Here is a 17,443-nt window from a genome sequence, read left to right on the forward strand (position 1 = left end):
GAGCAGCTCCCGAGGGAGGACTCGACCCGCAGTGGGCATCAGCCCAGCCGCTGGGGAAATGAATGGCCCCTGCTCCACACCACAGCACCTGCTGGAGAGCCACGTGCTCACGTGGAAGGCATACCTCTGTAACTTGAGGGTCCATTCGTGTAAGTGGGGTACAGGGATAGAAGAAAGGGAGAGGAGAGAGCTAGATTGGTAGCCATCTTGTCTAGTCCGGGAACTGGTACCTCGTGAAGGGGCTGGTGCCGAGGGAGATAATAGTTAAGTCAGATCAGACAAGCCCTGTGTCTGGGGGAAACACTCCGGATGGTGGTACACGGGATCCTAGAGCAAAGTCGGCTGGTGGGGTTAGTTTGACCTTGATATTCACGTGTCAGGGATTTCAGTTGAGAAGGGAAAGACAGTTTCACTCCTTGCCGACATCAGTGGTTTGTCTTCCTTGTTTGAAAATGCTGTTCCTCCCGTAGAGGAAAGATTCGGTTAACTCAGGGGGCAAAGCCCCCTTTGTTTAAGGTCTTCACTTCGAAAGCAGGGACAGTAATATCATTAAGTTATAGGACAGACTTCTCGTGCAGTTTAATCGGTAGAAACCTGTTTGTGCGTTCATCTGAGGAAGTACCAAAACCAAAAACAACTTCGAGGTTTATCACCTTTGATAAAGTCACAGAAGTGCAGCATGAACAAACACCTTCCTCTTCTCTGTGTCTTTGCCTGTTGGTGGACAAGAACGTGTACCCCAACTGTGTATTGGAAGCTCCTGGATACCAGTGGGTTATCTCTGCTCACTGGGCTTGTGATGTTGGGCAAAATGAGTGAATTCTGAGACTATATGCCCAGCTTCCATTAATACCTGAAAAATAATAATTTGCTGTCCTGAGATTTCCAGTCTGATAAGTGGTCCCCCTCTCTTCTCCCTGACACCGTACCTCCCCAGTGTCCATTCCCTCCTCCCGTAGCTCCTGTTCTCACCCACAACCCCACAGAGTCCCAGATCCTATATCGCTCAATGGGAGACATAGTGAGGGGGGCACATGCATTTGTTATGATATATGGATGCCACCTGAGGCAAGAAATAAGTGGTTTTCAAGGATGCTGAACTCATAGAGAACACAGTTCTCAGGGAGTCAGGGCAATGACGAGGTCTGGAGTCAGGAAGATCTGGGTTTGGATCCTGGCACGGCCTTTCAGGAGCTCTGTGTAACCTTGACCAAGTATCAGGTCTGTGAGTCTCAGTGTCCTTATCTCTGAGGTGAGATCATAATCTGCCTTGCAGAGTTGTTGCAGTATTAAATCAGACGCTGTTGCCAAGTTTCTAGAATGATGTTTAGGACTCATAACTGATTCAGTATATGTTGGCAACTATGGTTACCTTGGGTTAGGGGAGCCACCTGAGTGAAATCAGCTTTTAGGTTATGGAGACCAACTTGAACAAAATCTAAAAGTCACAGGTCTGTGTCACTCTGACCCCCAGATATCCTAAACTGGTTTGCGTTTCTAGTTTGCCACTGTGCCTGACGGGCCCCAGTGGTTTTATGACCTTGAGGTCCTGGCCTGTTTTGTCCTGCCTCATGATCTTCTTCAAACAGTCCCTAGTGTTGTGCTCCGTGGGCCCTCCCCCAGGGGGGTGGGTGCTAGGACAGCATCACACACCAGCCCCCCCAGGCTGACTGCGTGTACCTCTTCCCAGCCCCACACTCAGATGGTCATGTTGAGGGTATTTCCTCATGGGTTTCGGCAGAAACTGCAGATCAAGGCACCCTCTCCCCTCCATGTTCCAGTGAGCCAGTCACTAAACATTAACCAACTGTCACCAACTCTGCTTACACGGTCATGTCACCTAAGCAAAGCAAAGCACCTGATGGGAAAGTAAATTTTAATTATCTTCCTTGACTCCTCACCCCCACAAAAGGATGACTGTGATGGTGACCCCAGATTCTTGATGGCCTTAGAAACACCAGGCAAAACCTACAGCTTTGCAATTCATTTATTCATTCTCCCGATTTCCTATTCATTATGGTGAAAACCTGAACACCCAAGACACAGGGTAGGGCCTGTCTCACCATGGTAGTGGGAGGTTCTTGATGCGTGGACCCTAGAGATAACGGTGGCCTGAGTCTGAAGCCCTAGCATTCCAGTGAGCAGGAAGTTCTACTTCTCAGCCTCTAGGGAGGGATTAAATGGTACTGAAATCTGGAGTAGTTATGGATCTGCCCTCATATGTAGTACAGTTTAAATCAGTTGGCCCTTTACCAAAATCTAGGGAACGAGAAGCAGCGTTAGAGAATAGTAAATATGAAAAACAAGTAAGGAAAACAAACCCGTCCCCTTTTATACTTATTGAAAGGTTATCCTTCCTAGGGCCTGCTCCCTCCTCTGATCACACAGTCAAGGTAACCAACACGTGGAGTCACTGTCATTGTGTTTTCGTGGGTAGTTGAAGCCCTGGCCCCCATCCCAGTTTTAACATCAGGCTCACGAGTCTGGGATGCCCCTTATGGAGCAACTAACTAGAGACGTGTATCCTACCCCTGGATAAATGACAAGTGTCATTGTGAAGGCCTGGCGTCTGTGGCCCAAGATGCCATGCAGCAAAGAGGGAAAGGGCATGGGCAGCTCAGGTTCAAATGTCAGCACCGCCGCTTACTAGCTGTGTGACCTTGGGCAAGTAGCTTAACCTCTCTGGACCTCAGATGCCATGTTCATCAAATGGGAGTATGATAAATGGGATGGTACCCATGAAAGATGTCGTGCAAGCCTAGGATGCTCAAAAAGTGTTAGCTACTTATTGTTGTTGAAAGATCTACTACAATGATAGTGTAAAGTCTTGCACTGTAGGTTTGCAATGCTCCTGTGTCCGTCTGGATGCGAGAACATTCCCATTTCTCCTGCTGCCAGTGTTAAGAGTGGGGTTTTGGAGCCAAGAGATTGGGTTCAGCTCCCAGCTCTGCCACTTGTTCTTTGACCTTTGCCTCTTTGGGGCTCAGGGCCCTCCCTACCTAGAGTTTGGGTTAGTGGCCTCAAAGAAATCTGGTACAGGTGGGACCCTTCCTGAAAGCATTAAAGTCACATGAGTCCCTTAGCACGAGGCAGGCAGGTGGCACAAAATCAGAACTCAATAAACAAGAATTATTAGTTAAGTCATTGTACTTGTTAAGACTCAGTTTACCTATAAATGAACTGTGGATAAAGCTACTTCGAGCGCTCTTGCAAAAAGTCTAGGGCTTGGCTAGAATGTGCGGCAGAAGCTCTCACGCCCCACACGGATTCCTACATGAAGGGTCCTGTCTTGTAAAGTCCGTCAATTAGGAATCCCGAGGGCACAGCCAGCAGAGGACAGATTTTCAGCCACCTTGACAATTTGAGGGCCAGCCAAACCGCTGGCCTCTGTTCTCGCCGACACCTTGTTTGGTAGGTACGCCTTCCTTTTCACAAGCCAGGGAATTATGAGAGGATGACTCCTATCAGCTGTGGCAGCCAGAGGGGGAGAATGCAGAGTAAGATGTTCCTCGGTGTACTCCGTTGTCATGAGTTCAGCATTTCTCCGAACTTGGAGGGCAAGAGAGTTCCAGCTGCAGTTGGCTGGTCACGGGCCCGCCCTGGTGGCTCCTGCCAGACATTAACCCAAGCCCTGCCAGCCTCCAAGCCCTCCTTTGCCTGAGAAGCAGTTGGTAGAAGAGGAACATTGTAGGGGAAGGGCCTCCGACCCCTTCTGGGGTATGTCCAAAATCATACGCAGGCAAAAGTGACACCCCTGAGGCAGAGGACACCAGTCCAGAAACCAGGGATCTAAGGAATGAGAAATGGAGCTCAGAAAGGAGGATGAGGGTCCCTGAGCCTCTGCAAACAGCAACTTGGCCATCAGAGGGATTAAATCACCCAGGCAGGGGACATGTGCACAGCCTGATGGGGCTCGTTTTCCACATTTGTGCGTAATTCCAGGATGCCATAGAGCAGACAGGGTGTGGGGTCAGAAGGAACATTAGTCAGGAACTAGAACATGGGCTTTGAACCAAGACAAGCTCAGTTTGGATTGGCTCTGACCCTTCCCAGATGCGTGGCCATGAGTAGCTTTGCCTCCTTAGCCTTTGTCGGGCTCCATGAGAATACCGACCTGGTGAAGTGCCTGTGAGGATTGGAAGTACTAATAGGTCATTATCATTGTCATTATTGTTTTGTTGTTGGCTGTGGCAGCTGGGATTGGACTAGCCCTCTCTTCAGCCGTCCAGCCTCACACTCTTCCCAGCCCAGACACAGGAGCCGAAAGGCAGACATGTAGGCTTCATATCTGGTAGGGTTTGAAGGGATAGAGGTGGGGGTGCTGGGTCAGCCTGGAGGAGAATTTCCTACTGGAGAAAAGTTTAAATATGAAGTTAGGTAGCAGAGCGTGGTTGCCAGTGGGGGCACCCTACCCCAAACATCAGAATTGGGCTGGAATTGTCTTTTAGCTTCTAAAATTTGGACTTGACCATTGTCAGCTGGAGGACTGTGAGCAGGAGGACAGGCCGGGCCAGTGGGTTGCCCATTCAACCATCTTGTGCCCCGATGTGGTCCCGATGACAGCAGCCCCTGCCTCCCTCTGCAACAGCCACAGCCCTGCATCTGCACTGGTTCCGGCTCTCCTGAGCACTCTGCACACCTCTCCATCTAGGATCTTTGGGTCCAAATCGCAGACACTCTCATCGGGCTGGAAGGCATCAACATTTCTGCACCTAGCCAGTGAGAGAACACCCCTCCGCCTTCAGGAACTCAGAATCAAAAGCTAAATTAAATAGCCACGAAATGAATGGATGCAAATTCACATCCCTTCGTGCGCGGGTCACTTTTGCTCTTGAGATCATTGATTTCTGGGCTCTGAGTTGGGGACCCCACCTGCCTGGTGGGAGTAGTATGGCAAAACTGGTTTTCGTGTTTTGAGGCAAAAATCCTACTGGTAGGATTAGAAGGATGGGATTAATTGCCCCTGGGAGGTAGAATAGAGATGCGCATGGGCCCTTTATGGAAGGAACACCTGAGCCAGGTGGGCATGAATTTCAAGAAGGATGTCACCACTTACCAGGTGGAGGACTTCAGGCCACTCAGTACTACTTCTGTGCCTCAGCGTTCTCATCTATAAAATGGGTATCCTACCCCACAGGGATGGCTGTGTGTATTTTCCCAACATTTTATTATAAAAGCTTTTAAGTATAAAACTTGAAAGAGTATTGTAGCCGCCACCCATGACTACCTAGATTCTGCGTTTTTACTGCACTTGCTTGCTCACCTAGGGGTCCATCTGTGTATCCCTTTCTCTAGGTGCTGTTACACAGGGAGATTTGGAGGATTTGGAGGAGATATGTGTGAAGGGCCTAGGAGGCGAGAGGTGGGCAGTGGTGTTTGGAATTTTAGAGTACCTAACAAATAATTGTGGCCGTTCTTCGTATGTCGGTGCCCCAGGGAATGGATGTGAACTTGGGTCTGGTTGCTGCAGCCAGGGAACCAGAGGAGCAATGGACTCCATGGCCAGCATGGCACCCAGAGCGCTGGGTAAGGTTGGTGAGAAAGATGGCTGCCCCTTGAATTTTGAAGGCAAAAATGGCTTCAGCTCCTGGGCTATTCCCACCCTCCCACGCTGCCACCCAGACAGCAGAACACGCAGGTCTTTCCTTCTCCCCCAGTCCCTGCAGGGCGGAAGAGGTGATGTTGATTCTTGTTAGAATAGAGGCTAGAAAGAGTATCTCCCAGCCCACGGTGAATTCAGAGGGCATTCTAAAGGGAAAACCACAGGGACTGAGGACTGGTTCTTCACTTGCTTTGCAGGAGAGTAGGCTCAGATTTGTAGGGGATGCCAGAGCCGGCTCAGTTTTCTAAAGCCCTAACTCTGCAGCATTCTTCAAGGGCTCCAGAGAGTTCCCTGTGCCATCAAATTAAGTTTGGACACTTCAATAAAAAAGTCCCGAAGGAAACTGTCAATTAATGCATTTACACTGAAGCATCATACTTGGGAAAAACATCTTCAAACACAAACGATGTTTTCCAACCATTAAAAAGTTTGCGTGCTGCTTGGTTTCCATAGATACCTGAGGTAATAGCCTCCTTCCCCTCACTGAAGAGTGAGCATTGCTCGAGCTCTTTTTCCCTTTTTTTTTTTTTTTTTTTTACCTTGGTCTTTCATACCTTTTCCCTCCATCCCCATTTATGAAAACAAAAGGTAACTAAATTGAAACCTGGCAATGAAATTTGTCTGAGGGAGACAGCTTGATTTATAAGCTCAAGGGACTTCATTTTTGCTCACTTCCTTATTATTTCATGACTTCTACAAATAGCGTTGTTACCTGCAGGGAAGAAATGGAGAATTTTCAATTGATCAGATGATTTCCCCAGTCCATCAAACATATAAACATACTCTAAAGGGAAATGTTCATGTTCTGTTGAAGAGCAACTGAGTTTTGGCAGGGTGTAGAACAGAAGTTGGCAAACTGAGGCCAGCAGGCCAAATCTGGCCCTCTGCTTGCTTTTGTAAATAAAGTTTTATTGGAACACAGCCACATTCATTGGTGAACGTGCTATGGCTGCTTTCATAATAACAGTGGCAGATTTGAGTTGTGACAGAGACTGTATGGCCTACAGAGCCTAAAAGACTTTCTCTCTGACCTTTTGCAGAACAAGTTTACTTACTGACCCTTGGCATACAGGAAAGAATCAGGGTTTGGGAGGCATTTAATAGTGTCACTTTAGGCATGTGTTCATCTTGCTGTGACTCAGTTTCTGCATCTTTGAGATGGGAATGACAGGATCCTTTCATAGGGGTTGGGGATTGAAAGCACCTAGCACTGTGCTTTTTTTTTTTTTTTTTTTACTCCAGATTCTTTTGCTAGAAAAGTCCAAAGACGCCTATCTTATGATTCTAGAAGTTATTGAGGAAACCCAAGGAAAGTGGGTAGAAACAAAAGCCAAGTAGTTCCACAATGTTCCTGGCCCAGGTGCATGCCCATGTATCTCCTCCCTGGGAGAAGGTGAGGGAATGTGAGTGGAGCTCTGTTCAGGGATGAGAAAGCAAACAGAAGAAACCACAACCGTCTAGGAAGAAATCTTTAATTTCTATTCAGCTTTAAAGAGTTTGAGAGAGGTTTTTTTTTTTTCCCTTTTAACAAACCAGTTCAAGTACATGCCTTCAGATTATAAAAGTACCTGAAATTGCCTAGAATATCAGCATGCATAGCTTGTTAGTATTTACATATATTTACATAGGGAAACGAGAAAGATCTACAGTTATTTACAGTCTACATAGGAGAAGAGAAAGGCAGCCTAATTGTATTTCCTAAAATACAGTAGATGAGTAGTCAGCACATGCATATTCAGATAATATTTGCATGATAGAATACAATTTTAAAAGAAAGACATACCTTTGTAACTTTCTATGCTAAGGTGTTGTATAATCAAGGTAATTTTTTTTTGTTTGTTTTGTTTCTAGTCTATTTGCATCGAGTGCTTTAAAATGTTCACTAACACCGAGGCAGAATTATTTACCCTGGCAATTAAAGCAACAGCACACACGATCATTTCCTACTAACTAGCAACAAGCTGCTGGTGAATGAAATATCTATTGTTTCTCATTACCCATCGACCACTGTGACGAGATCTCTCTGTATAAGGCAGTGCCTAAGCTATCACCATTAATTATGGACGTAATATAAATGAGACGCTCTCCACAGTGTGTTCTAAATGAAATATTAACAAGGCCAGCGTCTTTGAGCCTGAGAAATGATCTGTTGTAGAGAGCTCGGTATGAAAACGCACAAACCTAATGCAAACACTGGGGCCAGGCATGGGTGCCTGCCTGTGAGATCTGAATTATCGCAAAGTCCATTCTTTTTTTTTTCATTTGTTTCTGGAAGACAGAGTTAAGAGTTAATTTCTTGCCATGATGTGGCCCCATCAGGAGACCCCGTGGGTTTTATTACCACCCACCCCTGCCTTTCAGTACTACGTTGTAGAATATTTCTGTGACCTAGGTGTAAATGAACTGTCTACCTTAAAATCTAAACAGCTTGTTTGGGGGGTTTGCCCTGAAATCTGGCTTGCTCACAAAAACAGTCAGCTCTTGGTTTTCTCAAAGAACCGACGTGGCAGGCCAACTTGGCGGGGTGATTCCATGCAGCAGAAAGGAAGGGGGAAGCTTTTTGTTTCACCTGGACTGTGAAGATAGATAGTCTTTGCACCATTATAGTGCAAGAGAACCCATTAATTCTGCCTGGCAATTATTTCAAAGGTTTATTTCAGTATACATGGCAAATACAGAGGCATACATTTATATACAGTATACAGAGCTAGCTATAACTGAGGATGAAGAAGTAGAGTAAAAACGTAAAATGTTTCAAATTAACACACGCTAAATATCTTCTTTTATCTCTTACAAACACCCAGTAGTCCTTCAGCCCTAGTGTTGGAGGCAGCCCGGTTGGAAAATTCCAGTAACCCACCATCAGATCTGTCCCATGTGGAAGGATGATGCCAATTTTGGTGGAAAATTTCTATGGCTCTTCTGCTTAGCAGTTTCACACTAACCCGTGGAAGAATGGGTACCCCAATGCATTCTTCCATCCCAGCAAGAGAACTCCCCGTTTGGAAAGACACGGTACTCTGAGCAATGTGGGTCATCCAGGCAACATTGGCAGGAAATGCCCAGGGGCTTCTTTCATGGCTAGGAGACAGTCCGTGGTATCCTGCCTTATTTGTAAGGAGACCATCTCTCAGGCCCAATCGGCTGTAGGTTTTTGGCGGGCACAGATGGAAGGGAGACTAAACAGGAGTAGTATCGCCCACGTGGATTGTACCTGAGCCGTTCCTCTTCCTTTCCCTCATGCAGAGCACCGCCCCCACTCCCCCATGCAGGTCTACAGTCTCAGAAAACAGCAGGTCTCAGAAAGATGAAATCATTCTAAATATTGCTTCTCCAGTCTTTTGAGACCAGACATAAATCTGTCATGGAGCCCTTGGAACATTTATGGCAGGGATTCTGGAACACAGAAGAGGTATGAAAAGGGCCTCATTTATTTCAAGGGAAAGTTCAGAACAGCTCATTGAATTGAAAACACAGGTCCTGAAAAGCCTACCAAGGTCAGTGTGTCCTTAAATCCTGCTGATAGCCTAAGTGAAAATCCTCCCGTGCCTGGCCTTCCCAGAATAAACATGGCTTTGGGCCTCTTTGGATGGTTGGGATTAGTAGCTGCCTTTTCCTCCCCAAAACTTAAGGCTAGTGAAGACAAATATATTCTTCTGTCTTTAAAAAAAAAAAAAATCCTTTCCAGCTTTCCAACCTGAACCTACTAGTCTCTGAGTTTGTGCCTGCAAATATTTCTCAGAGAAATAACGGTGGCACTTGTCCTGACTTTGCGTCTCATTCTACCCAGGTCTCCAAGTCATTCTCTTAAAACTCTGGAGTGACCTTGCTAGAAACTCATGTCTTTTGTCAAGGGGAATGCTGTGGTCCTTGTAGTCTGACTCGGATGTGGGGATATACTATTTGGGATACCTGAAGTACAAACAAGAAAGGTTTCGTGTCACCTTGCAGACTGTCTCTGAATGGAGGCCTGTGGCTGTTTCTCCAAAGATGTACCACATTTGTTCTCCTTCAGACATTTCACTCAAGACACCCTTTGCAATTGCGGGTTCTGACCTGTGCTGGGACCAGCTACATTTTTGGTAATGGATTGGCCTAGCCCATTGCTTGGGCCTGCCACCTTCAAGCCCCCCCTCATAGACTGTATCCCCAGTGTCACCTGGGGAATGGCACTCCTTTACCTACTGGGGGAGAGACAAGTCAACTGAAAAGAACCTCTGAGGTTTTCCACGCTTGAGAACCTGTTTTAGCAAAACAAACAAAGAAACCTGTTTTCTTGTGGCAAGAGGAGAATATCCTAACTCACTGGGCATTTGAGTGGGCACTAATCTTCCATAAGGCTGAAAGTCTGAATGCGATCTAAATGGATGTTCTGGAACACTCTCTCAGACTTTTAAAGCCTCCACAGTTAAAAGCAAGATTCTGCACTCCTAATCTTCTTCACTGTTTTCTATTTGAGAAACTGAGTAGTATTTCCCTTCTGTAATAAATGTTAAGAACAGCCTGTGAGTTAGCAAAACTCCCAAAGGCTGCTGGGGTGGGGGGTGGGGGGGGTGGGGAGTTCTGTTTTGATGCCAACAGGAAGTATCCGCATGTATTCAAGCCTCTGTGGGAATCAATTGTTCGAAATCCGTAGGAGCAAATTTCTTAGGAACTCATTGGGGGAGGGTGGGGAATGGGGACCAGAGTCTCAGAGAACGTGTCAGGTATTCTCCTCCAAAAGGCCACCCTCATCCGACATGTATGCGAATGTATAGTATGGAGATTTGCTTAGGTTTCACTGGTTTTGATGTGGTTCAGTTCATGCTCTGAAAAAAGGGTCTATGATCCAAGAGTAGGTTCCTTAGCTGGGCAAATCTGGCACGTGGAGGTGGCATTTTGAATCAGGTGACCTTTCGGTTAAGGGCCATTTGCTATTGGATCATCTGAAGTGGCGCTGAGTCTTCAATCTTGTTAATCCAAATGGATATAATTTCAATTTAGTTCACTGACTAAATCAACAATGGAAAAATTGTCCTTTTAACATTTCTCAGGTGAACACGTGACAACCCATTTCATCCTAGCCAGGGGCCTCACACTGTGGCCAGGCAAAGCGTGGCCAAGGAGGCCCTCATAGGGAAGCTTCTGCTGAGGGGGAGACACACAGCAGGGCCTGGGCCACATGCAAACATCGGTGTCCTGTGTTTGGGAAGGAGGCTTTGCACAGCTTTGCACGGATTTTGGAGCGGGTCGATCTGTGTGGTTACCTATGTGGCTTTGGAAACGTTGCTTTTAATCTCTGATACTAAGCGGGCTTCTCTGTAGTTGTCCCTGGCTCGGAGAGCTGGGTCGGGGTTAGAACATCATGCTTCTGAAGGTCTCTGCACGGTGCCTGATGGGTTGTAAGCTCTCAATCCATGCTAGCCATTGTCACCCCTCGAATAGTCCCTGTTGGCAGCTGCTCACTAGAAGAGCATGACAGCTTGGAGGACAGTGTCCTTTCGGGGGATACTGTCCTTTCAGGTGCTCTGTTCTAGTGCCTCCCGTAATTTTGGTAGAAGTGGGTGTGTTCCTTGATTAGCACTCACCTCACGACTGTCAACTGGATTGCACGAGCATCAACAGTGAAGGAAGGGGGTGGCTTGGGGCTGTGGTCATGCTCCGGGGGAAGGCCCCTGAGCCTTATTCCCCTGCACGCTGCCTGACTCCATGAACTAATGAAACACATGTGGGGGCTTAGACGATTGTTCTCTGATGGTAGGGAACTGACAACATCTGGGGGGCAGTTTGCTTTTGTTTGCCTCTCACATGGGAGATTTAAGCCCGTAATTGTTTTTAGGAACAGATGTGTACCAAGGTATCCGGAGATGAGCTCTGAATCACGGTGTTGCGCTTTTCCGGTATAGTGGTTCCAGACTCTTCTGTCGGGAGTGTTACTGAGAGACAGGGAAAGACAGAGGGGTGGAGGCCGCTGCTGACGCCACCTGAGACGTGTGCGCTCATTCCGTCGTCTCCACCAAGGCTAAGCCACTGCCGTGTTCTGGGGCCACCAGACAGGTGGTTGGTTCTGCACTGGGCAAGTGTTTGTTCACCTTACAGACCCCAGAGGGGTAACAGGGAAAGCTTGGAGGGTTTGGAGAGGCACTGTGTTGCCCTCCTTCCATCACTGTCCTGGGAGTTCAGCACGATAATCACCACCCACTTCCAAAAGGGTTCTGGTTCCCTGCCCTTGGGGTTCCAAGCTCAGGCTAACTTCCGTGCCGTGTCTCTTGACACAACTACTTTTTGTTGAACTGACTCATTCAACATTTGCCATATGATGTCCTGGTATCAATATGTCTGTAGTAAAGCAACCTTAGAACATCTACTACTCTCGAGATCATTGAATAGATAGATATTCCGTGACAGTGTGTCTATATTTTTTTATATGTCTCATAGTGAAATCTACTTTAAGACAGGAATATAGTCTTCCCTTTAAGTAAGCATGCATTTTAAAATAGAGGAACTTGAAAACTTGTGTAATGTGTGTCCTTATTAAAAATGTAAGTTAGAGTACTAACCAATGCATCACAAATATCAATATGTGGGTGATTTTTTTTCTCTACTATGTATTGTTTATCAGGAACCTCTGTATCTTTTCCTTTAAAAGAGTCAATATCCATTTGTATTCCATGCTGACAGCTCCAAATTGATGGCCAGCGGTTATCAAATAAATGTTAATGAAAAGCAGCTACTTAACATTTTCATCCCAACAAAGGGTTTTGGAAGGATGGATAATTTAGATCTCAGGGCCTCAACCATAAATAAACAACTGCTTTTTAAATCCCACCTTTCTGTAGTTCCAGATTGTACTGCAAACCTGACAAATGATTTCTGAAAGAGAATGATGAACCCTTATTACCAAGATACTCTTAACTTAATCCCAAAAAAGAATCGTAGGTAATTTTACATACACTATAAAGATTGATGGCACACTTCTCCTCTGGCAGCTCGCAAATGTTTGACTAGATCAGAAATGGCATTCCAGAATGATTAAAGATTCTGCTGGGCTTCCGAAAAATTCTCAGTCCCCGTGTCGTCCACACCCTAACTCACGCCGTGTCCCCAGGATGGAGCCGCGACACCCCAGTTCCCGGGGTTTGCAACTGCGCGCAACCTACAGGCTTCCGATAAATTGTTCTTAAAAATTCATTTAGGGGAACCCGCAGCTCCAGCCAGTGTTTATGTGTCGAGGTGTTGCTATTATTTTATCATGATGGATCAGTACAGCGGTGGTGACAACCAACAAGACATTGCTTCAGATATTTTATAGCAGAGTTGTTAACGTTATTTCCTTTATACAGCTCTTTCATCTTTTCTGAATTATGTACCGATGCCCCAGAAAGTGGCATGAAAGTCATTTGATGGTGATTAAAGGGCTCTTTTAAATTTTTTTTTATCAGTTTAAAAATGTTTGTTTTATCTTGTATCAGCAGTACCGGCTTATTTACTAATGAGATTTCCCTAATGTGGCTCCGTCTCATTCTCATGATAGGCAGACCAAAAGGCTGATGAGCCAAAAATGAGAACTTGTTGTTAAACTGTCATCACATCTGATCCTATAAAGATGTCACTCAGAGGCTGCCATGGGTACAGCTGAAAAGAGAATTCCCCGAGGAGCCAGGAGGGGAGCGGGCTTGGGACTGAGAGGCGCCGGCACCAGCTGAATGGAGCAAGAACCCAGAGGCTGGCTTTGCCAAACGTCTGCAGGTCATCTTCGCAGGGAAGGTGGTCTTTGCTTTCAGGGGCCCCTACTGCACCACTTTCTTCTACAAAGCCAGCCCTTGGTAAAAGATGGGGCTTTTCTAAAATTTATGCTTTCCAGCATGGTAGCGACGTGTGAAATGAGGTCAACGGCAATTGCATTCAGATTCCTTGGAAGGAAAAGGCATGTCCCCCAGTTCCCCCGTCAACCTGATTCTCATCAACGAAAGGGCAGAATTTCTTTGCAAAAAGACCACTCCAACAGTGCAAGAGTGCACCATGATATCATTTTAGAAGGTCACGGTGGCAAGATACTACATTGGGTTTAGAAGAATTCCTCTTACTGCTTTCCCCAGTGGCCTACTTTGATCTTCTGTCAGGATTGGAGAGGTCCTGATCACTGTCGTGATGTGCAAATGCTGATGTTATAAGCACTCTCGAGCAGGGGTGGGCAGCCTCAGTTTTGGGGATGAGCTGACTGGATCCTCTCACCACTTGGGAGCTGATGGCAAATCACCTGACCAATCTTTGGTGGTTTTGGCAGCTGCAAAGTAAAATGGAAATCTAAGATATCCAGAAAATTATGCAAAACACCATCTCCACCTGAACTCTGCTAAGAATGGAGGCCAAGATGATATTTGGCTTGAGTTACCGGGATGAGCATCTCAATTCTTCAATTTGTCTTTAGAGGCACTTTGCTTCCCTTTTTCCCCGACATGGGATGCAGAGGAGTCAGATAAACCACTCGAAATTTTTTCGATAAATGTGTCAGGTGCTAAGCTAAGGGTTATTAGGAATGATAATTCAGTGAGAGGGAATTTGGATGACATGAGCCTATTTCCATTACACTTGAGCCACACAAATCAATTCGAAAAGAAATAGCTGAATCCAAGAAAGTAACTGGCTATTTGGGGAGCAGACATGGTGAGGGGCTTGGGGAAGTTAAACACCCATTACTATTTAATTAAATTGAAGTCATGTCGGGTGTTCAAATTCTGAACTAATGGGACTTGTCCAACCCAGTCAAGGAGCCAGTAATCATCAGAACTCAAGTCTGACGATATCCTACCCCCACTCCACTCTACACCGCTCCCCACAATCCTGTCACTTGACCATTTACTTTGCAGATTAATTCAAATATGACCATAGACACTGACACTGAAGTCCTCCCCTACCAAACAAGCAAAAAAACTCAAGCCTGCTTTATAGCACTTTCCTAAAATTATAACACCCGGAGATCCTAATTCTCAAAATGACCTTGGCACCCAATAGTTCTAGAGCACAATCACAGTAAGCACAAATCAAACCATCTGGGGGGGGGGGTGGGGAATGTTTCTCCATGAAGCACTCCCCTTGGGCACAACGTCAACCCTGTAGGGGCAGGAAAGATGGTAAGCTTTGGGTGGGGACAGAAATGCATTTCCCTCTCTGTCAAATGTCCCTAGTGTCTTCCCTAATGGTGACCTCATCCCCATTACCTCTTCCATCCTCTTTTGCCACCCCCCCTCCCTATCAGCTGATAATTAGTTGGTGCAGCAAGGGCTGTGATGCACATAAATAATCATAAGATGCCAGATAAACTGTATTGGTTTTAAATTAGAGCCGTGCCTACCGTGTCTCCCTATGAACAGCAGCCTATTATTTTTAATTATGGCTTGCAAAGCAAAGTGATTTCTTTCCCCCTTTACAGCATCCCTGACAGCACTGTGTCAGCCGGGATGATATGGTACCCCACCGGCATTCACATCCCTAGCCACAGCACCAACTCTTACTCAAAAGGTGAATCGAAGTAATCAATCACACTCATTGCAACTTACAATTTGAGGTGGGCTGGGAGGAAATGTACCCCCTTAGTCACTGTCCCATTGCAAATATGGGGTGAATGTGACATTTACAAAAAGGTTTCCACAGGATCTGGATGAATTAATACATGTGTCGCATGTCTGCATGAGGCATGTATGTATGTACGGCAGGGAGTCCGTGTATATGTGTGTTTCAAGCATTTTCACACAGCACTGACCACTCTTCCCCTAGCAGCACCGTGGTCGAAAATAAAGGAAAGATCAGGCACCAGTCCCTCTCTGGGTTTTCTATCTGATGGGCCATTATTAGAGTGGTTGGTTTACTTCAGACAGATGGTTCTAGAAACATCTTGGTGTCAGACTGCTGCCTCATGCATTGAGAAGTCAGTGGGTTGGATGAATTTGTTCTTGGGTGTTCAGAAGGATGCCTGCCGTTGTCTTCTCTTTGCTCAGAGGAGACCTTTGATGTGACTGATCGATGTGCATATTTATTGTCGAAGCCTTTTCCTCTACGAGGTGTGAAAAGTGACGCCAGCAGAGTTGGTGAATCTGCTTTCCCAGAATGTCACATCATACCTTGTACAGGCACGTGCTGAGTTCAGTACCCTCGGCATCCGAACTAGGCGGGGCGAGGCTTGCTAATTCCCAGACAGAACGAAGTCAGCTCATCACCTCTTTTCTTTTAAAAAAAAAAAAAAAAAATTTTTTTTTTGGTCTTTTTTTTCTTTGATTTCCAGCAACAAGGAGCTGCCACCACCGTCTACTGTGCTGCCGCTCCAGAGCTTGAGGGCCTGGGAGGGATGTACTTCAACAATTGCTGCCGATGCCTGCCGTCCCCGGAAGCTCAGAGCGAAGAGACGGCCCGCGCCCTTTGGGCGCTCAGCGAGCGCTTAATCCAGGAAGGACCCGGCAGCCAGTCCGGATGAGCGCGAGCTCGGGGGAGCATCGGTGCGCGCACCCGGCCCGCGCGCGGGCGCCTGCGTGGCTGCCGCCGCTGGACCCCGCCACCTTGTCGTCCGGCGGCTTTCCGTGCGCCCCCGACACACATCCGCCACAGTAAAGGGGATAAGAGTAGCCACAACAGAGTGAAGAAAATGTCAAGTACGGATGGGAAGCAGGGAACTGCAGGGCCAAGGGCACAAGCTCGCTTTTCTGGGGCTGGGCGAGGCTGGCGTCTGTCTGCTTTCCTGGCGGTGGCCTGTTGGAAGGTGAACGCTTAGCTGGTGGGCAGGCTCCTTGCCTCGCTGTGGGAGCCCAAGCCATTCTCGCGCACTGTTTAGAATAGCCAGGCGCCCCCCCCCCCCCAATGCCCCCAGCCACCACCACAGCCCCACTGTAGCCAGGAGCTGGCCTTCTTCTGTTTAGGGAAGAAGAGGCAGGTGCGTATCCTTTCGTTCGTCCTGACCAAGCCTGAGTGGGCGCAGCAGTGACTGGGGGAGAGAGCTCTGGGACCCCTGGTCCAGCCAGCCAAGAGGGAGGTGACACTTAGAAATGGGTGGGATAGACAGCGCTGGTGGGTCGCAAAAGGGCTGGCCCACCGACCCCCTTGCCAAAGCTGCCCCAAAAATTCTTGAGAGATTATTACAAACAAATTTTGCAAATCATTCTCCAGACACCTTGGCAGGCAAGAAAGGAAGCATTGCGTCCATGAGAATATACAGGATACTTTGGGGGCAGAGCATAAAAAACTTGTGCCCTTCGTTCCTCATTTACAGTTTCCAGAAGCAACCTGATGGTTGGTGGAGGTTCACAGCCTCCCTGTTACCCTGCTTGAGCGTTTCCGCTTCATCTTCCTCTCCTCCCATCCTATGCTTAATAAAAGAACATGCTTGAATATTATCACCTGAAGTTTGCACTGTCTCTTTAACTGTTTCAGTTTTGTTTTTTGTTGTGTTTTGTTTTTTTAGAAAAGAAATCTAGAGGAAAAATAAAGCGCTTCTTGTAGATGCCAGGACAACACTGCTCTTGTTTCTTCTCAGAGTTTGTTTTGTTTTTGTGCTTTGTGGCTGTCTGTGGGCCAAGTTGTCTCCCGCGATTAGCATGCCAGCATCATATTTTCTGTTGGAGAAAGAGAGAAAAAGAAAAATGACTATTGTTTAATTTCACCTCGAGAGGTTTTGTTATTACTTCTAGTGGGTTCTTTCGGTCCTCAATGGTTTGCTCCCCCCTGTAATTATCAAGTTCTTGGTGACTAGAGAATCTCTCTGTGCATCAGAATGGGGGCAGTCGGGGTCTCTTTCCAACTAACCCCTTTTCCCATTCCAGCAGGGATGTAAGGAAGTCCACTTTGGCCTGATAGAATGCTTTTGCTGAAATG

The 17,443-nt window shown here is 46.8% G+C and overlaps 1 protein-coding gene across 1 annotated transcript in view; it reads left to right on the forward strand.

Annotated features, from left to right (window-relative positions):
• The window catches only part of WWOX (WW domain containing oxidoreductase), a 956,041-nt gene extending 939,033 nt beyond the window's left edge, over window positions 1-17,008 (forward strand). The window contains exon 9 of the mRNA XM_021705703.2: window positions 15,864-17,008. Coding sequence (XP_021561378.1) covers window positions 15,864-16,052 — 189 coding nt within the window. The 3' untranslated portion in view covers window positions 16,053-17,008. The remainder of the gene's footprint in view (window positions 1-15,863) is intronic.
• Window positions 17,009-17,443: the final 435 nt, after the last annotated feature.

This window comes from Neomonachus schauinslandi, chromosome 16 (assembly GCF_002201575.2).
Source record: "Neomonachus schauinslandi chromosome 16, ASM220157v2, whole genome shotgun sequence".
Classification (NCBI taxonomy): Eukaryota; Metazoa; Chordata; class Mammalia; order Carnivora; family Phocidae; genus Neomonachus; species Neomonachus schauinslandi.